Raw genomic sequence first — 23,711 nt, 5'->3', positions numbered from 1 at the left:
CCATGAAAATCCTTGTTTACTCCTTGTCGTGAGCTGCCAGCCCCACCGTTTTTTTTCCTTGGACAACTTACCAAGTCAGCAGAATAGACAAGCACAAAATACAGCGTGATCTGCAGTGCTGCACCAGTGACAGGGAGAGCAGCTGCTCTTGTTGGGCTCTGTGTACTTGCCCAAGCGCTTCAACACCTCCCAAACAGCTGCAGCTGTGCAATATCGGCTGTGATAACTTTAAGGTTAGAGAACCCTTTAAGGTGGGCCAACTCCTTCCCCAACTAAAACTGACAAGCTTTACAGAAGTTGGCTTCAGAAGAGTTATTAAAGAAAAAAAGAGAAAAAGAAAAAATACGAGTGAGAAAAATCCCAACTTTTTAAAGTATACAACAGAGGCCAATGTAAGAAAAGGCCCAGAAGACAGTAAGGACAATAAAACAGAACTAAGACATAGTAATGTTTCATTTTATTTGATAGAAATTCACTTCAAAAATATGATTAACTATATACATTCTTATATATGCTGTACATAGTTACATATACCAAATGTACATAGCATCCTTCTATTACATTTTATAGATCCTTCTGTTACATTTTATAGATGGTAGTTAATAACATGAGCTAGAACTAACATATTTCATACCTGCTTTCTTCCTGATCCTATCTACGAGGAATTGTTAGACATGAGAGATGAAAAAGGATAGCTAATCACTTAATTTTTACCCCAACCCCCACAAAAGCCTTCTCCCTGAGCTACAAGGGAACATGACTTCTTCTGTTGCCTTTTCAACTTTCAGAGGTTAAAAATCAGCTGCTTCTTTGCTGTGGACATCTTGAGAGTTGAAGTTTCATTGCCTTAAGAATGTTTTCTTCTTTCCAATTTAATAGTGTCCTTAAATACCTATTTTATTTCTTCTTCTCTGCTCACATAGCCCTGTGCTTTCTAATCCTGTGCTGGCCATGGTGTTCATTTCACTAGGAAATCTTTCTATTCTCTTTTCATATCAATATCTCTTTTTTGCATTATTATACAATAGCTTTCTCTGATCATTTAAGCAGTTTTCCCTCAGCTGTCAAGGTGAAAGGAAGGGGATTAAGACTCCTCATATACATTCTTTTGGTATTACTTTAAATAATGCTTTTTTCTAACTAAGGGGAACTCTACTTGTATTCTTCAGAACAAGTTTATATTTTTTTAATTACTGCATAACATGCATATATCTTATAATATCTTAAATTTAAAGATATTAATATGCCTTCATTTCTTTTCTAGACTGTGGGATTTTCATTTGTTTGAGAAAAAAGTTCTCAGGGTTCTATCTCTGTCCACTGTTGGACAGTACCCAATATCTAGTACCATTTAGGTATTATTTCTTTTTTATTTTATACTACTTCTTAATCTCTGTTGAAAATGTGAACTGGTATGAAATACCTTCAGTTATTCCTTGTCTGAGTTTCTGAGATCCTGTCCACAACTCTGGTTGGGAGAGGGCGCTGGTGAACTGCTTGAGAGTTGAGACTCCACCTTAGAATCAGTGGGCTTGAGACACTCCTGATGACCCTCTGGGGTGGGAGGTGGAGGAGTCAGGCAGCTGTCACTTTGCTGAAGTTGTGCATTAGCAGCTGGTGAATCATCATCCTGCTGGTCTTGTGTACTGGGAGGAACAGCAGAAGAGATGATGCCCTGAGGAGCAGCTGTTGAACCACTGTTGAGACAATTGATAACTAAGTTTGAGATATTAACTAAATGTGCAGTTAGTACTGTTCTTAGTTTCTGAGCTGCAGTTTGTTCATTAGCTAGTTAAATAGTTTTCTTCGTTGTTACACTCCCCTTTCCTTGTTTCACCTCAGCCTTGTGGATCTGAGATGGTGACTTGTCTGTCTCGTTGGATTTGACTTCAAACTTCTTCTCTTGAATCGTAATTGTATTCTGGGGAAAGGGGGAGAAGGTGGGCAAGGAAGAATTAGCAGCAAGGGAGGAGATAAAGCCGTAGTATCACTAGTTTTAAAAGTTAGTAACTTGTGTGTATAAGTGGTTACTAAATATACCGAACAACAGATTTTCTTGACCCCTCTCTGTACTTCATTGCTGGAAGGTGAACTGCAGGAGTAACAGTGAGATTATGAGCACTTTTAAATTCTCTTACTTTTCTTATAGAGAATATATGTGTCATCCGAGTTAAAGGCACCACTGCTCTTATCTTGATTACTTACACAGTGCTTAAATGCTTTTACAGTGAGGAAATTCTTAACAGCTGTAAAATGAATCCATTATAAATCCATTCTAATAAGCATCTGTTCAAGAGAGATTATGCAGGCAATATGTTAATTGTTTTCCATGGATGCTAGACTGGATTTTAAATAAGTACTGATCAATAATAGACATAAAGACATGTTTAAAATATCAAGTTTAAATTGGAAGATCTATCGGCCGTATTAAAAAACAGTCCAGAATTGTTATAGTATAGTCAAGATCTTCCCGTCAAGGCTTCAGGAATATTGTGTACATGAGAAGACTCAGAAATTAGCTAAATTTATGGATCCATCTGATGGAGATAAAGATTTAAAATTTAAAATATTGAAGATTTAATACTTTCAAAGAAGACAAAGTCTGTGTTTCTGGGCTGTTATTTTTCCTGCCTGTGTCAAGGACGAGGAAAAATACTACAGTGAATCGTTGCACACTGTATGTTACAAATACAGAGGACCTTTGTTTTATGAAGTCTTCTCATCTCTAGAAGAAAAGCGTTAACATGATAAACTTTATTTTAGCCAGGCTGGTGCATTTGTTTATTGTTTCCAGATGGGAAACCTGTGTATATGGATTCTTCCAACAAATATTCTCTAAGTATTTCTCAAATAGTCATTCACAGACCACTAGTGGTCCATGGAGTACTACCAGGTGGCTTACAGGAGTTTTAGTAGTAAAGCACTTCAACTTTTCAAACAATGGTGTCATAACATAGTCAAATACCTTGGGGTGATTTTGTTTGTTGTTGTTGGGGTTTTGTTGTTTTTATTTTGTTATCAAGTGTCTTACAGTTGCAAATATGCAGGAGATAACTGAACCAGGAAAAAGAAAAATGTTACTGCAGTACAGAAAGTCTAAGTAAGGACAAATCTCTCTTCTCTGTCTTCCTATTTTAATCTATTCTCCTGTTCCTTGTTCACCTCTTATCCTGTTCCTGAGGAGAGGCTGAGAGAGCTGGGACTGTTTAGCCTTAAGCAGATTTTACCTGTGTGCATTAATGTCTGACTGGGAGAGTGTAAAAAAGATGGAACCTCTTCTCAGTGGTGCCCAGTGGCAGAACCAGAGGCAATGGGTAGAAATAGAACACAGGAGGTCCCGCCTGAACATCAGGAAATGCTGCGAGGGTGACTAAGCACTGGCACAGGGTGCCCCGAGAGGTGGTGGAGTCTCCATCTTTGCTGATACTCAGCCAAACATGGCTCCGAGCAACCTGGTCTAGGTGACCCTGCTTTGAGCAGCAGGGTTGGACTAGCCAACCTACAGAGGTCCCTCACAGCCTCAATCATTCTGTCATATGTGCATTAGCTGACTTCACCAGCAATTTTAGATTAGTTTCATTCACAAGGTAAAAATGCCCGTAATAAGTAAAATGTTACTTAAAAATTCCTCTCCCCCAATAATTTAGACTCTTCTGCCAGTAAATGATTGCTAATTTAGCTCTGCTGCGGTACTTTTATCAATATGTACAAAATAGGTGTGATTTTCCTTATCTTCACTTATGGGTTAATTGGGGCAAAACAGGTGACACGAAAATGGAATTGACTGGTCTCTGGAGAGCCAAAGAATAATAAGAAAAGTAAGTAATGCCAAATCTAAAAACAGATATATTCAGCAAAGCAACTCTATGTGTTTCCTTCTGTATTCTTTTCCTGTAATTTAATAGTCTTGTGCTGCTTTGTCAAGAATCAATAACTTTTTTTGTGCTGTAATGTTAAGCTTCTGTGTTACATACTTTTTGTACAAGTTTATGGAAATATTTATCTACTTGGTAATGCATATATGAATATGCATTTTCATTGTGATTTTAAGAGTGGTTTTGGATTTTGTAACCACGGAGTAATATATGGAATTACACCTTACAGGCTAATTTTTTTTTTAAAGACTTACCAAAAGCTTTGTTTCTGAAAAGCACCTGAGTTAAGATCTTTGCTTAAAATTGGCTTCTTGGTGCAATTGTTCAGTTTTTGTCCCATCATTCGCCTAATTAAAGCATCATCTGTGTTTGGAAACAACTGTTTTGTGATTCCTGCAAAATAAAGAGATCATATAAATGAGGCCTCCAAATCAGGGAAACAAGAGATGTGTGATCTGAAATCCATTTCTTTCACCTTTTAAATTTCCAGCTACTTCAGATTTAGTTACTTCCCTGTCTTTACAATCTCTTTCACAGATTTTGCAGATGCCAGCTCTTGCTTTTCTCTGTGCCTTCCATATTGCTGTGCCTGTTTTTGGCAGACTCGAAAGGAACTCCAGGGCCACAAGGGCTTCCTGTAGTGAGTGATTTGTGTTTGCTAATCCTCCCACCCTTTGTTCTGTTCTTGATCAGAGAGTCCTTTCCTACCCTCATCAGTCCTCACGCCTCTGAATCTTACTTTTTTTTTTCATTAATTTTCATTTGCAGATGTCTCTTTTTCTAAAAATTTCCCTTCTGTTTTGCCTGACTAAATTTTCCGAATGCAATACTAACAGGACTCAACATGAGGAATATGATTCCTGCTCCTGTCTTCTCCATCTTCCCTCCCCTGGATTTCCCCACCCTTTATAATTTCATTTTATTTTGAAATCCTACAGTTTCCATTTCTTTAAATAATCTTATCTGCTAACTCATTTTCTACAGTCCTAGAACTCCCAGCCTTCCTTCTGATGTTTCTTTTTCTCTTATATAATGTTGACACTTTTCAGTTTGAATTCCAGAGTGTTCTCTTCTACCTTAACGATTTATTTTACAGGCTTTGTCACTGAATGCTCTGCAGCATGCTGTATTCCATGTCCTGATTATCTTCCCTGCTTCCCTTTTCAGTTTTGCCTAGATCCTTCCCCAGAATCCACCTTTAGAAAAGTCACTAGTAGCATTTAGAATCATAAAATCATTTAGGTTAAAAAAGACTATTAAGTTCATTGAGTCCAACCATTCTTCTCAACCAATGAAATCCTTTTCATTTTTCTCATACAACACTCTGAAATTGTCTTATCTTACTGCCTCTAAATATATTTTCACTGTCTTACACACTGTTTCCTTTTATCTCTCTTGACTTTGGGCCTTTTTCTCTAGCTAGGTTCTTAAGGAAAAGAGGTTTTTGCAACTGATAACTTTTGAAACTGCTGTCCAACTTCAACAAGACTGGACCAGGGTACAAGAACTGGAGCTAAGCTGGAAAGGGAACCGAGAGAAGTGGGGAAATCCTAGGGAATGGCAATGGAGAAGGGATAACAGATTTAGGCTATGTTGTTCAAGTATTAAACTATAGGTGTGAATCCAATAAAAATCAGGCTTCATGTCCTCACAAAATACTGTTTTGTTAAAGCTGCTACTTCCATCTGAAATTATTCTCTGTCCTATGCATCAAATATTTCCTGCCTTAAACCTCAGCATAGAACAAATTTTATTTGCTTCTCTGATCACTATTCTTGTCTTCTATAGTTATTGTCTCCTTTTGCCTCTAGCGCTATTTAAAATGTCAGAATTCATAACATTCACTAACTTCAGAACACAGCAGACATAATTTTAAATTTTATCCGTGTCCTCTTTTTGCCTTCCCTTATCCATTATCACCATGCTCCAAATTTGATTGTCATAGATTAACCTTTCAAAGGCTAAAAAATTTACAATATCACTGTGCCTGAGTAGGTACATAAATAAAATGCACAAAACTCACACAGTAGAAATACTACTACTTAGCATTTCACTGACAGTATTTGTAACAGATGGTTTAAAAAATTATGTAGCTGGAAAAGGAAATACAAAACAGCCCATCACCTGAGTAGACCAGCTGTTAAGCATTACAGCACCTCCCTCAGAGAAAGCCCCCTGTCAAGCCAGTGCCACATTGAGTAATGTTAACAAGTCATCACCTATGATTTCCTGAACTTCATTCTGATTCATAGCTGGTTTTGCCGCTTTATCCTTTGAAGAGGAGGACTTTGCACCTGTCAGGCTGTGTGTAGCCATGTATTCATGTGTATAAAGTGCTTGCATCAAGTCATTTATAAATTTTTGAGGTTTGCTTTTGTTACAAAGTGCGATCTGCCACTTTTCGATCTTGAACTGGAAAACAAAATTGGTCATAAGCATAACTATTACTAGATTACTAGAAATATTATATAGTATTATTGCTGAAGTATCTTTTTAATTTTCTATTTTTAAACCACAATTTCAGAAGTAATTTCTGCAAACCATGTGCTTGAGATTAACACTAAACTTGCATACCACTCAGCATTTGGAACTAACAGACACACCTTAATTTTTTTTCAGAAGCATTGTGGGACTAAGGACCTCATCCACCCTAGCAAACCCTTCACCAAGCAATCCTTATTACTCACTAGTGGAGACAGGACAGGTTCAGACATATCAAAATCCTTCCACTTGCACTCCATGCAGGCTGGCTGTGGTCCAGTTCTGGCATGGTTTCTGTACAGCCTGAGTAGCATGGCACTATGCCCAAGCTAATATTCCTGCCTCCGAGCAGACATGCCCTAAGAACTGTGACATCTGGTAGTGAGCTTTCAGAGTGCCTTCTACACACAGCAGTGGTACAGCCTAAGAATTTGAACTCTCTCAATCAGCAATTTTGAGCTACCTCTTTTAAGTAAGGCAGGTTGCTTAGAAAATTAGGTCTTTTTATTTCTTTGAATATGTTAGGTCAAATTTTGTGTATTACAATAAGCAGTCAAAACATCATACCTTGATAATTCTAAATAGACTTCTTTGGGTTTTAGCTCCCCATGACAACACATGAGAATGATTTGAATGGATTAACATGACCCAGTGCATAAGAATGTTTATGTAAATTGTGCATGCAGAAGCTCAAATTATTCTTTTGGCTGCGTCTTGATTTTTTTTCATGTATAGATGCTGTGCCTCAGATTTCTCAATAATCATGTTCTGTTAAAATTACAGAGAATAGGGGAACTTCTTTACTCAGTTTCTCTGTATACTTGTATTTTTCTACTTAACTGCAGAAGCAATACCAGCCTCCACTTACAAATTAACAATTTAAAACAGACTGTTGGTATTTTTCTTAGATTCTATCTCTGAAACACTACCATTTCCCTTTGGCATCCAAAACATTAGATTGGAAGTTATCCCTAGTATTTTCTTCATGCATTCCACATTCTGCCCTTAGACACAGATGTGCAAGGTCACTGAAATTAAAGCAAGTTTCAGAGTGTACAGGATGAAACCTAGTGCTTCGCATGGAAAGAGCCTTCTGCTCAGAAGGAGCTCATTAGTCATGTCATCACAGAATGATGACAAAATGATTTTTACTGATGCTATTTTTTATATTTGTTATACTATAACAGTAAAGTTTGTACTGTATAAAGTTTTAATTTTCGTGCCTGAAATTGCCTTTTAACTGACCTGTTTTTCGGTCTGTTGCTCCTCATCTTCCACATTCAAAGTTACTGGTGAGCTGGAGTTACTATGCATAGCTGCATAGGAATCCGCTAATGGATTGTGAGATGCCTTCCAAACAGCATGTGAGTGCAGACTGGACGTAGATGATGTCACTCCTCCTTTGAGCAGCGCCTCAGCCATCCCTACCAGTTCCTCAAAATGAGTGACTGCCTGTGGCAAGACTGAAATCAGATGGAAAGTCAGGGGTAAAATAGTAATTGAACCTTTCAGATTCTAATTGCATAAGCATGTATATTTTTGCAATTAGATTCCTGTCATAATGCAAAAGTAGTCGGCAAAGACTTTTCAACATACTTTTTTCTCTTCTCCCAAATGCTTTCTCATCATTCTGCTGTCCCCACCCATGAAGATCTGGCCTTAGTTTCTAGAATAGATCAGTTCTGTGCAAGGCTAAGGGGAACTATTAGTTTATGCCCATCATGGTACTAAGCAGACTCTTTCTCTTTTTTCTTTTTACTATCTCAAAATCTCTACAAGTCTGTAAAGCTATCGAATATGGGCTAAGTAATATCTGATGCTTTTTTCTTCAAAGAAGTTACATAGACTGCAGAGACTTCTCCATTTTTTTAATCTATAAAGAATATGTTTTAAATAACCTTTTCTCCAAGTAATATTTATTTTCAAATATAAACTTTTATTAAGACCATTAAGAAAAATCAATTCGGAACAAAAAGGATCCAAGGGATGATGAATCAGCAAGATATTGAATCACTAAATTACAGAAAATTGTAGCAATCCAAAAACTCAGAAGGGTTCCTCAGAAAAGGAACTCCTAGGATTGTGTAGCAGGCCGTGGACACTAAGGGAAATTAGTGCACCTGGAACTAACTCAGATTATCAATAATGAGGAATTACAAAAGTAATTAGAAATTAAATCATTCCAGAATAAACAGAATTCCAGCAGATCAAGAAAAACTGCTAATAAATAAGGTTAGTTGGACTGGTCAGTGGAGCATTTGAGCTTAGCCGATGGTTATACGCAGCTTTTGGAAAGGTTCTCTTGAGAACAACTGACAGGATTTCGACAGATTTTTCCGTTTCTAACTCTATGATTACATGGCCTCCGTGTAAGATAGTAAGTGCTGCTGGAATTAAATGTTGCCATGTATCAAAAACTTTGATGCTAATGGCAGGCCTTGATCATGTCAGGTGTTTGAGCATCCATAATTTCCAGCCAAATGGCCTCTTATAAATCAAACTACAGGCTTTCCTTTCATCAAGATACTCCTGATTTTACCTTGAAGCATCACAAGGGACTGCCTTAGGCGGCAGTTTTCTCTCATGGTGTCTGTCAGCTTCCTCTTGAGACTTTTAATTTTGGCACACAGTTCTACCTTGGACAGTTGAAATAAAGGCTCTTCATCATCACTGCTGCTTTCACTATACAGAAAGTTGCTTTCTGAATATGGTTCTCTCTGAAAAAAAATGAAACAGCCATGCTATCTAGAGCCTCAACAACAGAAAATTAAAGCATTGAAACTAACATTAGAATATCTGGCTAAATCAAAGCATTCTCTTGTTTAAACAGATTGTATAAGCAGACTCAGTGCATTTTAATAAAAGTTGTTACTGAACATAGCTATTACTATTCCTATTACAATTAAAAATGAAAGATCAGTGTAATATGTAACTGTTACGCACCTCTGTCTCTGTTCTCCATTCACCAGTTTTCCAAGGTAGCGTCTTTTAGACTTCACTAAACTTCCCTGAAACAAAATTCTTATGCCCCTCTTGACAAATACATTTCAATTTCCTTTTGCTTAAAACATTAAAATTGCTGAAGATGGATGTTTACCTGTTTGTTAATTAAAGATGTTTCAAGTTGACTCAGGATGTTGGCAGGAGCAGATGCCTGCAATGATTTCTTTCTTTTTATATGTTTCCTCATCTTCCCCTGTAAACAAGTGCATAACAGTGCCTTTGCATTCCTATAGAGCCTTTCAATACAGTATCTCATAGTATAACATAAACTTTTATTCACTGTGCACTTGACATTCTTAGTATTTTTAAAAAGTATGTATGTAACTTTTTGTTAAGTTTTATGTTTTTCTTCCCTACATTTTGTCACTGTGGATCTTGGCAAAATCCACAGCTCAGAAGACCTGGTCCCTTCCCTTTTTTATGCACTGGTCAGATTTCTGTCTTGCGGGAGAAAATGTAATGGTGCTACAGAGCATCCAAGTCTTGAATAACACTCTTTTTAAATAGCAAAGGACAAAATCTATTGGCCTAACTAATTACTCTGACAGGTTATTGTGCTGAGGTACCATGTGAAGACTACCTGTATTCCTCCTACCTTTATCATACATGTTTTGTGTGTTACATTGTGAAGAATCAATAGTTACAGTCTATTTCATTCCTTTATAGGCCTACCAATATCACACACAAAAAGACAGAAACTCACCTGTTCTTTATCCAGGTCACTGTCCTCACTTTCTGAGAATATCATTTCTATCCTCTTCCTCTTGCCTTTTCCAAGGACTTGTATTTTTGTAATTTCATCTGCTCGCAGTATCTTTTGCATCATTTCCACTAGCTCCTGGGGATCATCTGAAGTGATGGGAAAAAAAAAGGCCAAAGCACAGACAATCAGGTAGCAATACCTTACAACTAGATTTTGTATCAGATAAATGCTCTGGAACTGCACTCACCACTCATATACACAACTTTCACCAGGTGCTTTTCTGTCTTCCTTTCTCCCACAGGCCAGTTTACTAGCACATGCTCATTTGGCTTCAGAAGTCTTTCTAATTCATTGTCATCACTGGGAAGGTCCTGTATCCATGAAGTCTCTCCAATTTGCAGTGAATTATCATTTACAAAATCAAACAGTGTGAATTTTTTCATTGTTAAGTGGTTTTCTTGTCACACAGACACTGTCTGCAGGATAACATAGGAAAAATAGCAGTTACTGTGTCACGCCATAGGAATATTACAAAAGCCCCAACCAACTCTCCTTCTCCCAGATATTGGTAATTACCTTGTATGAAAATATCTGGGCGAAGAAAATGAAAACTAGCCAAACAAAGAGTTATATCTCCCTTGAAAGATGGGAGACGGTCAATACCTGTACATCTGCTCAATACCTGTACATCAGACAGTTGCCTCCAAAATTATGCACAGAAAACAGCTTTCACTCACAGAGCCCTGGCTTCCATATTACTACTATGCTTAATCTATCTCTGACTGTGATCTCTATTACTACTACATTTGCCCCAACAGAAGTTTTCTATCCAGCCTCTGACTAAAAGATATAAGTGTGATAAAAACTTTCCCTAGAATGAAGGAACGTACTAGCTATACATATTATTAAGAGGGATGTCTGACTTTCAGGGCTGTATTAATCATGGACAGAAAACCTACCCAGAACTACCCAGAACAACTGACTGGGTGAGGTATGACACATCCTGGCAGTGGAAAACTTGACATACAAAAGAAATGACAGGCTGAGGACTGGAAGAGGGCTGTACTTCTTCATGAAAAATAATAGCAACAAGGAGAACCCAAACCCAAATATACAGCTAAATCATTTGCTTCATAAAACAATACTTTTAAAGCAAAGGAACATTTCTGGGCTTTTTAAAGCACTGAAGTTCTATACCAGGAGATAGGAAAAGTAATAATTTGTGCTTTATTTTCCTTATTAAGCTGATATGCCTTTCATGAAAGTGTGAAATGTAACATACATTACGGCACTCTACTGGAAATGTAACCAATTCATTTAAGTGTTGCCGTTATACTCAGAGAAGATATTTTCTACTTTAAAATTATTAAAGCAGATAAAACAAATAAAAATAGAAAATCTGATTTTGTCAAACCTTGATCTTTCCAGCAAACATATGGTCAATTTATAGAGGTGAAGTACTTTTACAGAGTGGAAAACTCATGAATTCCCAGATGTGACAGTGTGATTTGTGATCTACTTGGCCTCAATCAGTCAAAAGCAAATTTAGTGTCTCATGCAGAGGCTGTCAAAAAGGTAACTCAGAGCTAGAAAGGAAGAATTACATGGGGCTGTTATGTCAAAGTGAGAATGTCTAGCTGCAGTGCTCTAAGAAGCAATGTCAATTCGTTTGCAGAAGCCCAGCTATTCCCCAGGTCTGTGCTACACCTCAACAGAGCTGGCTTTCCACACACCAGTGGACTGAATTTGCAAAAGACAGCTGCAGTCTTGTCAGCATGTTTACTGATACAATGAAGCAAGTGTAAGAAATCACCATTAAAAAGAGTATTAAATCATGCTTTTATGCAGAATGTGTTGAGTTGATAGCAGAGGGATTGTTAAGTATTGCCCCACTGAAAAAAGGAATTGCTATTAATTTTTTTTAAAGTGTTAGAGAGACCAGGAAACATCCACCCCATGTAAATTCTGGAGAGAAAGGAGCCTGAATATCTCTGCCTAGCGTGAATCATCAGAGGCCTCATTCTGCTGCTGATCCATGCCCTGTGGATCCTCATGCCACAGACAGGGATCATTCAAATGAATAAACATATAGACAAAACCCAATGGAACAAAAAGTTTCAGCACTGATCTCACTAGGGACAGGTGAGGTCCGAAATGAAACTGCATGTTTTAACAACAAAATACTGGATTTAAACCACCTGGTGTACGCAATCACATTGGGCATCAGTATTCTTCCTTCTTTTTCAAAATGCTTTTGAGTATATACCCCAGTCAGCTTAACATTTCTCATCTGGCTCAGAGATGTCACTTTCTACCTCTGATCAACCCAGCACAGCAATCCCCACTCCCTAGTTCTTCAATTCTCAAATAAAGTACTTTGAGCTTTCCCTCCTTGGCCTTGGCAGTTGTGAGTTACTTCATCACCCTCCTAAAAGCCCACATAAAAGCAACAGAATTGCAGCAAAGCTGGAGCTGCCAGTGTGCTAAGACTATCAACTGATTGACTGACTTCTATATTTTTTTAATGTTTCCCTGCAGTCCTCTAACAGTCTGTCTGTTGTCTCTCGTTTTGTATGGAGACAAATATTCTCTGAGCCACGGGACATTCTTCTGTTCTAAACTTGTACAGGGTTAGCAAATCAGCCCAGATGCACTGAATGGAGGGCAAGTGTTGATTCCCCAAGGCACTGGGGCTATTGACGTACACACTTTGCCAACACTATGCACCTCAGTAGCAAGTCCAACAGCTTTTGGAAGGTATCAGACTTGTGTACATTGTTAAACAGCCTAATGGAGTCAATGGACATGTGGACTTCTGAATGCTCAAAGCCCATGACAGCAGCCTGGTAGACGCTGTGAAGCACACGGATGACAAAATTTCCTGCTCAGTCTTTACACAGGCAAACACCTGGATCCAAGAAAATCCATCCTGCCACTCCAAGCTAAGGACAATTTTTACCATGGTCATGGTAGGACTTGGAGCTCAGCAATTTGTCTACATCATCTATAAAGCTCTTCTGAGCTGCCAAGATTCTTGCCTGTGGTGGGAGGGTGTAGTAGTAAACAACTAAACTGATTTCACTAAGGACCTTAACAGCTGCCATGCTAAAATGTAAGTTACACAGTATGCTGAGAGAAATAAGGAATGGATTTCACAAATAGTCATGAAAGAGGGATGGCATCAATCCACTCCTTGAGCTCCTAGTAGGAGTCTGAAAGCCTCCCGTCAACTTTCTGAAACTTGTGCTCAATCCTGTTGTTCCTGCTGTTTATTAAGGGAAAGCAGGAAAGCAGTTGTGGGGCAGCAACAGTGACTGGCGAGGTGCCCTTTCCTCTGCTGCAGCTCTTCTGGACACCAGCCCAACTGCTTGTGTTATGAGTAAAATGATGAAATTATTACATTGCCAAATAAGAGGAACAGAGTGCGGTAGTTGATTGTTAGTATTTTTCTGTTATGGAGCAATGGCTTCAGCTCCTGCAACAGACATTAATCAAACTGTGTCTTTTCACAGAATTTATTGTGACAATTCGTGGGCTCTGGGGATAACACCTAACTGTCTGCTGGCATCATCTCTAGCCAGTGATTAAAGGGAATGGAAAGGTAGAACAAAATGTCACTAATGAGGGAAAGGCAAACACTTCACTTTCCAGAAGAGAAGTCCTGCAGTGTTTTCTCACCCTGTTCTCCCACTAGAGTCCATATGAACCTTGGGTGAGTCAGGACTGCTGGAAATACCTCTCTCCTCTAAAGGGTTTTATTTGCCAAAACAGATCAAAGGCAAAATATACTACATTAACACCACCAAAAAAAAAAAAATCTTGGGGACGGGCATTAACCTTACCAGATTTCTACTGCCTTAAAAGTGAGAGGTTGTCTAACCACATTTGGCTCAGTCACTGCAGAAAGGGAGGTGATTAATCTCACCCTAAGACATGCCTAAAAGACAGCAGATGACTTACTGTCTGGGAGAGCCTCTTTCCCTCCACTGACTATTCAGTGACTATGGGGTTAGGTATGTCTCCTTACAAAGCTGGGCTGGTCCAACCCATACTATGTTAGCTTTTTCTGGTTTTGAATAGGTTTTGGATAGTAGTATAGATTCCAGTAGACCTTCTGCTATAGGGAGCCAAAAGGATGGCATACGAAGTCTGTATCTGGTTCTCTGTTTTAAATCTCTATAACACAGTTCTGCAAGTCATCAAGTAAGATTTCTGACACTGAATGCTTTGTTCAGTGCTTTATTTGGAGGATACAAAATCATTCATGAGCATTACCCCATGTGCAGCTACTAACCACAGAGACAATTATATGACCTTTGAAAGTCACTTACATTTTTCAAGTTACTCAGTTCTGCTATATTCTCTATTTGAAAACACTAGTTACTTATTTGAGAAGTACTGAAATGTAAATCTATGATTTTTCACTGTTCTAGGTCATTTGTAGAAGGGGAAAAAAAAAGGAAGGATCCATTTAATTTTAAAGTTCTGAAGAGGAAACATTAATTGGACTCTTAATTTTTACAAATATGTTAATACCTCACATCCTGCACAAATGCTATAAATTTGCATACATAATATTTTTATTAAGCAACCCAAAAAGCCAGAACAACAACAAGAACAAAAAAACCACCAAAATTCACAAAGATAGTTTAAAGACGTATCTCACCCTTTGACTGACATACTCTGTTCCATTCAGCCAGAGAGCTGGCAGATGGCATGCTGAGATCATTATTTCTCTTTCCTTTCAGTAAACACAGAGCAAAATATTACATGTTCACAACATGAGATTGTATACCCACTCGATGGGTCTGATTCTGATGGCTTAAAACAGGGCTTTGCCACTGGTTTCAGCAAGTCAAGGAACTGTACCACAGCCATGCAACACAGATATGTAATTGTAGTACATTGTCAGACTTGCTGCAGAGTTGCTTTAAGTCAGTAAGAACTGATGAGGCTGGTTTGAGGAAAACACAAGATGTGCCCCTGATTAGTTTGCACCTGTCTCTAGCAAGACATAAGGACTGAATGATGCCTGGGGTGAAGTGGAGGTCTCACACCCAGTGTTGTCTCAGTGAAGCACAGGAGAGCACCCACATCTCTGCACCAGCCTTGAGCCTCCTCTCCACTGAGCATAACCAGCCTTGTTATAAACATGGTCCTTTAAGGAGATAAGGATGTACTCAAAGACTCTCCTGCGAAGATCAGACAGCCTTTACTGCCAGTGGATGGAGGAGAACCATAGGTGTATGATAACCATCAAAACCCCACCTACAACATCAAAGAAGAGGGGTCTGGGGGAAAAAAAGAAAAAGAGAGAGAGGGGAAACACCTCTGCTTGCTTGGAATCGGTTGATGGATTGTGTTTCTCCTCCTTCCCTGAAGGGATGCCTCTAGGTGAGCTTTGTGCCTCCAGCTAGCGTTGCAGCAGACCTGTGAATATTTTTTATTTATATCTATATATCTATATCACTAATAGATCTCTGTTACCATATCTTCTATAACAACATACATTAACATTCTGTAGTTAGTACGTTTATCACTGGCAATCCTGAACTTGCTTTCCTAATGCTTCAATAAACCATACCATTGGTGAATCTGGATTGTGAAAGTTCTTACTGAACTCAGACAGATTTATAGTATCAAATTGGTAAACTGCAGTATGTGCAAATCTATGATCATGGAAATTTTTATTGAACTTGACCAGGCTGATAGTGCTGAATTGGTTCTAATCAGAAATTAAGCCCTGCCACACCCAGTTCTTCCAATTTCTGAGGAACAGCTGTAATGCAAGGGAGTTTATTTTCTGCCAAATTTCTACAGCCTTAGTAAAGTTAGTACTTTATTATGTACTAAGATTTTATATTATCTACTCTCTAAGTTCAGTCTTCAATAATCTCATTTTTCCTTGGCAAAAAAAATCCCAAACACCAAAAACCCATTTACTGGTCTTGAAATTAATCTACCTCATACAAAACTATTTATTTCCAATTCAGCGTGATAAGTGGTAATCATAGATTTGATTTGTGTTACTTAGACTGTGGCATTTTACATTGAACTTGTCAGGACATGAAATACAATGTCAATGTAAAACTCGGGCTTCACTGAAGTCTCAAAATTCCCAGTAGCAAGTGTATGATGGAAAATACAATCATATTTAAATATGTTATATGCCCTGTTGGAGGTTCTAATCTTATTCCCCTGAAATCAGTGTAAGATTTACTAATTAATTCAGTGGAATTAGGCACTGTCAGAAGAATACAAAAGTGTTGTTACTGCTCAAGAGATTTACAGTGCAATATCTTAGTCATTTTATGGGAAAATATGATTCAAAAGCACAAATTTGCTGCTCTCAGCTGAGAAATACAGATTTTCCAGAATCATCAGTATCACTGTGTTCCAAATTCAGCTGGGAATCTGGGGAAGCATCTATCAAGACTAAAAGTACACAGAAATGATCCCACTTGTCTTTCACTGGAAGGATAAAACTATGATTTATTCCTGATATCCGACAGGTCACTTCCTGACTGTAAATCACTATCCTGGTTCGACTAGCTATGAAATAATCCAAGATACTTTTCTAAAAAGTGATGCTATTCATGGTAAAGCAACATCTCTGACCTTATTTATGCAGATCATATCCTTGACTTCAAAGCCTCAGCAGGATTCACAACTCACAGGATTATACAGAGAATTTGGCACAAATCTTGTACCACATTCTAAAATGCATTGAGTGACCCAAGGAATTCATGAGGATGTTATTATTTTTCACATTAGTGCCCTCCATGCTGTGAATTTTAGCAACCTAGAAGTGCTATAAAATAACGTTAATATCTAAATATGCCGAAGTCTTTTGTAATACTGTGGCTTAAGTTGAAAGCCTGAAGAAGTTTATTGGTAAAGCTCTGATTTTTGCATCAAACCATTAGGAAAGGATGAGTAATGAATTTCCAGCCGGTATATTTAGTATATCTGGAAGTCCTAAATTTCTGTTCTAATGAATAATTTATTCAACTAACAGTGAAACATGGCACTCATTTTAATAAATTTCAAGATAGCAACCTAGCATCGTTATTGGACTTTCAGTACAGGATTCAGTTCTAGACTGAGATGCTTACATTTAGGTGTAACTGGTGCACCAGGTATCTAAGTTATCACTATAATCACTGGAGATCTAGGGGATCAACTTGGCTTCCTAAACATGCGTCTAGCATCAGTGTCATTCTGCTTGGCCTTCACCTGCCGCTCCAGAAGTGCAAATTTCCCCAAGGTATTTTATCACAGCGGTCACCCCTTTGGAGATGTCTCAGCCTTCAGCAACTCCAACAGTTGTAAAGGTCAAGTCTCTATTGAACACAATTAAAGCTCCCTGGAGAGCAATTCAGCATATTTCAAATGTTGTAGGGTTCAATTCAATTGCCTAAAAATAAATGCATGGTGCAATCTTAGATACTATAAATTATTGTGCCTGGCCTCCAGCTGCCTCTTCTGATGGGCACAGACTTCACAGAGGGCTTAGACCCTCCTCCAGGCTTATGAAGGTGGTTACTAACTCCACGCATCTCAAATAGCACCAAACACATAAATTCAGGGAAACAAATTGTTCTCTGGGCCCTGATGATTAAATTGAGCTTAAATAGGAGCCTAGATACCTCACATGACTATAAACCACACACATTTATTTATCTATATTTTAATCCCACACTTGGTGAAAGACTCACATAAAGGTAACAAGATGCCAAATAACAAGACGCAGGAAGTTATCTTAATTCTACATCACAGGTTAGTATCTTTATTAAATAGCTACTTCACAGCTGACAGATGGAAAACTAATACTCACTTCAATTTGTTTGTTCACAAATGCCATGCACAACAAAATGTATTAATATACAGACCAACAAAAAAATCACTTTATTTATTGAACTGAATGAGATACCTAAGCTACAAGAGTTTGAATAATCACATCAAAGCTCCTTCCATGCAGATTAACTTATCTAAACACTTAGAAGCAGTAAGTAGCCTGGAAGGAGAAACAAGTCAGCATGGCTTTGTAAAGTCAAACACTTGGCAGTACTCATTATAACCTGGCTTGGGTAATCCAACACAACACTTCCAAATGATAAAGACCAGTGATGCATTTGCTTATTTTGTCTAAAGATGTTTATGGGAAGGAAAGTTTCACCACAAGCAAATCTGTGCTGACATGCAAAACTGTGCTTGCTCTGTATAGGAGCCCAAGGAGTCAAATAACCTTTTCCTAAAAGGCTGAAAAAATATTAGGCATACTTTCCATATGCAACTAATGTACTTTCAAATTGGATTCATTCAAACAAACCCACTGATAACCTGATATGAGCGTTTATAAGAGGATGTATCTTACTCTTTTTATAAGGTGGCAGAAGCTATATATTTCATGCTGCCCCAAAGTACTACTATTTGTGGCATTCTCCCTTGAAAAGCATAGAAGTGAAATAGCAGCTAGGAAATTCCAGGCTTGATTTTTGGTCAGTATTTAATAACCTAGCAGCATCTTATCTATCTCTGCTTATATGTCTTTATTGGCTGTCATGGGTGAGTGATGATAGACAAGAAGTCATGCCTAGTCAATACTCAAAGTGCCCACTCTTTTACTCCAAAGCTCTTCCTCAATTGCTCTGGTTTTGCAGCATTTCGGTAGGTAGGAGGGGAAAAAAAATCTGCATTACTATTAAAGGTCATGAGCTAGAAAAAGAGACATACATCTTGTCCTTTTTCTTCAGGGAATATTACTTCAACTAAGAGTAATTCTGCATGCACTTAGGAGAATTGACAGCAAGGCATCTTCCCTGCAAGGACAAAAACCTCAAAACTTACTAGAGGTAATTTTTCCCTTCCTATAAAATCAAATGTCTTCTTACCGTATGTAGTTCAACCTAACTTTATAAAGTAATATGAGTGGAATGACCAGTGTTGTATATCAGTCTGAAACAATCCTTAAACAACTCCTAATTATATACATAAAAACACTAATGATGTTCAATTCCCTCTGGGATGTAAGGCCACATTCAGATTGACAACTGCTACATTAAACACTGCCAAAAATGAATACAGAGCAAATTTTAACCAAGGACAAAGGGGCACACTGCTGCTGTAATAATAAAAAAAAAGCGCCATAGGAGCTTTAGCAGTATATTTCCATCTAGGCTCAAGATCAGCCTCTCTGTCTGCAAATTCAATTTATGCCCACAGAATTCCTGCCAGCATTTTTCTAGCAACACTGTAAGCCATGAGTGTACAACTGCATGGGTCATTCTCTATTCAATTTACATTCAGTCTAATAAACAGAGGGAATTAAAATATGCAAGTTGTGTGAGTTGATGAACTCACAAAATAAGGACAACTACCTCTACATATATAAAGCTGGTAAGAATTTGGTTTTACATGGTCACCTAAGACATCTGCAGATGGCAAAATGTTCCAGTCATGGAGGGGTCTAGTCTGTAGCACTGGAATCACATTTTGGTCTCGGGTAAATCACACAACCTTTCTAGTTCACCTTCTCTTTTAAAAGGATCTGAAATAATAATATACATTTACCTAACTTCAAGGGTATTGTGAGAATTAACTAATGCTAGTGTGCCCTCCAAACATGCAAAGGACTGTATGGAGCAAACGATTTAACAAGTTTTGCAGAACAAAAATTTGCAATAACCTTGCTGAATTTAGAACATACCATTTCACATAACAGATTTTTTTGAATTGGGATGCCTGTATCAAGCTGGAAAAAGTTATTCTTTCAGCTGAAGAAAGTATTTTATAAGCTTTAATCATCTATCAGAAACTCTCACAACATCTTCTCATACAGTATGTTTAAGCTGCTAGGAAGCACACTGAGGGCAGCATGTAATCTGTGAGTAGAATATCAAGTGGGATAGTCAATTATTTTATTGAAAGAAGTTGATAATACTCAGATACTATTATGTTTTCTATATTTACTTTGCTTGCTTCTTTAGTTTTTACTGTATTTTCTTTGGTTCTCGTTTGATTAGAAAAAATCCAAATATTTTGTTAAGAAGTATTAGATGATTAGAGAACCCTTGTAGCCAGGTAAGTAGTCATTTAAGCAGAATATTTTACTCAATTATAATTAAATACTACAAACACAGTCCTTAAAGCATAACTACAAACCAGTGAAAGGAGATGATCTTACCCTTTCACTTATTCAGCAACTCTTCTGAAATCATCTCATGTATCATCTCCTATTCTTATGTCCACATCACCAGATCCATCATGTGACCTTTTTCCTCCAGCTCACTGATACAGGGAGTCTTACAGTTACAAAATGAGTCCTGAGACTGAGGTTTGCAGGAGCAGAGAGGTGCCTTCGCAGAGTTGCTGAGTGCCCTTGAATCCCGCAGCTCACATTGAGGGAGGCCAGCAGATCTCTGCAGACATGGTTTCTCACCTAAATTATCAAGGAATATGCACTGGCCCAGAGACTGTACTGCAAGTCTGCACGCAGGGTAAGGGTAAGGGAAGAACATATCTCTGCCTTCAGCCTTGCTGGGCAAGACTGCTAAGTCAGAACAGGTTATCATGAAAGACTGGCTGAAAGAATATTTGAGGTCAACACTGCCTTGTCTCCCTGCAGGAGGGCTGTTGCTGCTACAGCACATTCCCTGTTCAACTCTTACATTAAACTGCAGAAATATGACATCATTTTCATGCTGTTTCCCTTCCTCACACAGCTTGGGAAAATAGGTAAACTGCATCCAAGAGTAACTGCAACCACAGAAGCATCCTCCTGTTCCTTTCCACTTGCAAATGTTTGTTGGTCACCTCTTTTCTGTGGAGTCTCTGAAGAAGAACTTTCCTTTTTCATCCCTCTGCTAAATACTCAAGCATTGCTCAAGTAAAAGGCTGCTTCCCAGACTCCTGCCAAAAACATCAGCTGTGCCAGTGACTTTGTCACTGCTCTGTTTGCCTGTGATCCCCATCAAAACAAGCATCTGCAGGACACTAAGTCCCACCTGCTTACATCTCTGCAAAAGTGCAGCCACATTATGTGTACTCTGAAATGGTAGCAGGATCAATAACTGCCTTCTTAGATTATAAAACACTTAATTCCAGTCCTCAACAACTTCTGACTTTCCCTGCCATTCCATACACTGTTATCACAGTTAGTCTCAAGACTTTGTTACCTTCTTTTACTTCCTCTTCTCTGCAATAGCTTCACCTCCAGGATTCTCCTTCTGAGGTCAAATCTCAGCTGAGAGGTTTTGTTTTAACCTTCTCTCTTCATTTCTTTTCTCTTCTCTGTTTGTCCTCCTTAAGATTTAGGAAAAGTTTAGGAAAAACATTCCATAAAGAAGCTTAGATTAAAAGTGCTATACATAAAAAACTTCTCTTAATTTCTCTTTATTACTATCTGGGGTAAAAAGTTCTACTCACATATAGTTTGCTTATTTGTAATGTGAAATAACTTCAGCAACTTAAACTTTATTCACCATGGAAGTAACATTTTAACCATGCTACCAAACCCTGCAGTATTTAACACACACAGAGCAGTAATGAATATAAAGAAAGCCATAGCAGCAGTTTGGTATACATATGAGACAGTTGAGTCAGAAGCCTGTAGCAGCAGCTCTCTGAAAAATCATGCATGTCAGCATTTCTTGTACTAAACTGTACTCTCTTTTGCATTTGAAAAAATAAATTAAGCAGTTGTCATGAAATTTATTATATCCTTTTGGAAAAACATTATCCTCAAGACACCAGTGAGCTCTAAGTCTTAGAAGGGAAAAGATATAAACCTTAAACTAAGGAGCTAACACTAGAGATTTGTCTGTCAGATGATGCACTGTTTCATGAGAACAATGTGAAAAGAACCGTTCCCTCTCAGTTCTCTGCAATTTAACATGCAGCCACTGCCATGCTACACTTGCTCCATCATCCCATTCTGAAACACTAAAACAGTGCAGACACTAAAGGTCGAAAAGTTTCCTCCTGCAATATCCTGCAGCAGAGCACTGCAGCAGGGCAGTGCCATGCCAGGAGGATCACACAGATTTGCTTCATGTTTCAGTGAGGTAACATGAACCATTTGAATAATCTCCAGGTAATCTGCATTAAAACCATTTTACTGCAGTGTACTGCGGTATTAGGAAAGATTTCAATATCGCACCACGTGATGCAACACAACCTTACAGCACTTGGCAATTCCTAGGCAGTGATGGAAAGCTTTGAATCGATGGCTGCAATGTAGCAACTTTCCATTTTACAAAGTAATATGACAGACTATTTTGGCTCACCATGTTAATGTATAGCACGAAATGATACAAAATTCCTGGAATAAAATATTACAGACCTAAAAGCTAAATTTTTTTTCTTTCTTTACTTGCCCTCCCCAATTTGGTATCATGAGGCTCTTTCAATGATAATGGACTTCCCTAACCTTAAGGGTACGGTACACTGTTACAATGTTATTAACTCAGTGATAAATTAGCTTTGCTAATCTATAGATTATTTTTCCTGTTTCCACAGATATGTTTCCCTCTCTGTCCTTCCAGCTTGCATATTTTGTAATTTAATTTAAATTTGCACATATGTTTTTCATGTATAGTTTCATGGCAATCATATAAAGCTGTAACATTTTAATGTTATTCCAATATTTGCACAGAGATTTTAATTATTTCTATAAAGTTTTGGAAATGTTCCTCAGATTTATGTACTGACATCAAAGATGCATGAAAAGCACATGAATTTTGCCTTGAATGAACCTTTTTCACCAGGAACACAGGCAAATGCCCTATTGCAAGATGGTACCTGGATACATTTTCAGCAAGTGATTTTTTTTGTGCGTATTTAACAGTGTTGAGGGAGTTTAGAACTGCATTTCCAAAGACCTCTGAAACAGTCTTTGAAAGTCTGGAGTATCACAGTAACAGCTACAGAGGTAGCAACGTAGGTGAATTCTTGTTATCATCTGCATTAGCAACCTGCACATGCCAGGATTTCGATGCTGCCTGCGATGCCTCAGCTCCGGCCCGGCGGTACGCGAAGGGCACGGGCGATGACATCGGCTGCAGCGCGTTGCAGTTTCCTGCAATGAGAGGGTCCCTGCGGGTGCTGCTCTGTCCAGCCCCTGCGCCAGACAACTTCCCCGCGTCTTTCATGTAGGACACGGCTGGGAGAGTGTGCAAAGCACACACGGCCCGGGGGGGGAGGACAGCGCGGGCACCGCCAATGACAGCCCTCTGCGGGGCCGCGTCCCGGAGCGCTGTCGCCTAAATCCCGGCATCGGGGACACGGGGCAGCACCGCACGAGGGCCCTGGTCACCTTGTCAGGGTGGACCTCATTGACACTTCCCAGTCCCTTCCCCCACCACAGCTTTGCCACGAAACCCGCTGCGATCGGCACCTCGGGTCCAGGGTCCACCACAGAGCCCCTTCCCCCGCCAGCGCCCACAGACCTGGGCGGGCACTCGCTGCCGCCCCGCGCCCCGAGGCCGAGGCCCCTCTTTCCCCCGGGGGTCCCCCCGTACCTCGCACCAGCCATTTTCCGCCTTCCTCTGCCGCAGCTCCAGCAGTGATGTCACCGGCCGTCCCGGCCGAGTCCCCGCCGCTCGGCGATCCTTCCTCCCTCCCGGCACCGGCAGCACCTTCCTCCTCCT

At 38.9% G+C, this 23,711-nt stretch overlaps 1 protein-coding gene across 4 annotated transcripts; it reads right to left on the bottom strand.

The window, feature by feature from the left end:
* Positions 1-439: 439 nt before the first annotated feature.
* On the bottom strand, positions 440-23,711 carry BEND6 (BEN domain containing 6). Of its 4 annotated transcripts, none has more exons than XM_027696049.1 (11): positions 23,583-23,711; positions 21,240-21,366; positions 17,581-17,584; positions 10,310-10,534; positions 10,063-10,208; positions 9,454-9,552; positions 8,896-9,073; positions 7,602-7,819; positions 6,095-6,287; positions 4,130-4,268; positions 440-1,697 (listed from the first exon to the last, which is right to left on the bottom strand). In XM_027696049.1, exons 4-11 carry the CDS (start codon positions 10,503-10,505, stop codon positions 1,430-1,432), a joined length of 1,437 nt encoding a protein of 478 aa, XP_027551850.1. In that variant the 5' UTR covers positions 10,506-10,534; positions 17,581-17,584; positions 21,240-21,366; positions 23,583-23,711; the 3' UTR covers positions 440-1,429. The 4 variants fall into 4 exon arrangements, with proteins under 4 accessions (XP_027551850.1, XP_027551853.1, XP_027551851.1 ...); XM_027696053.1 differs by lacking the exon at positions 440-1,697 and adding an exon at positions 1,737-1,921; XM_027696052.1 differs by lacking the exon at positions 9,454-9,552.

Source organism: Neopelma chrysocephalum, unplaced genomic scaffold (assembly GCF_003984885.1).
Source record: "Neopelma chrysocephalum unplaced genomic scaffold, ASM398488v2 Primary Assembly neopelma1_104, whole genome shotgun sequence".
Classification (NCBI taxonomy): domain Eukaryota; kingdom Metazoa; phylum Chordata; class Aves; order Passeriformes; family Pipridae; genus Neopelma; species Neopelma chrysocephalum.
This window is presented reverse-complemented; position numbering and strand designations above follow the sequence as displayed.

Bases quoted from the DNA above. Each gene is read 5' to 3' on its own strand.
- BEND6 (XM_027696049.1), bottom strand. From the start codon at position 10,505: ATGAAAAAATTCACACTGTTTGATTTTGTAAATGATAATTCACTGCAA. The intron at 9,553-10,062 runs GTGAGTTTCTGT...ACTTGTTTACAG, and splicing joins GTGACCTGGATAAAGAACAG to GGGAAGATGAGGAAACATAT. The intron at 7,820-8,895 runs GTAAAATCAGGA...ATCTGATTTCAG, and splicing joins GTCCCTTGTGATGCTTCAAG to TCTTGCCACAGGCAGTCACT.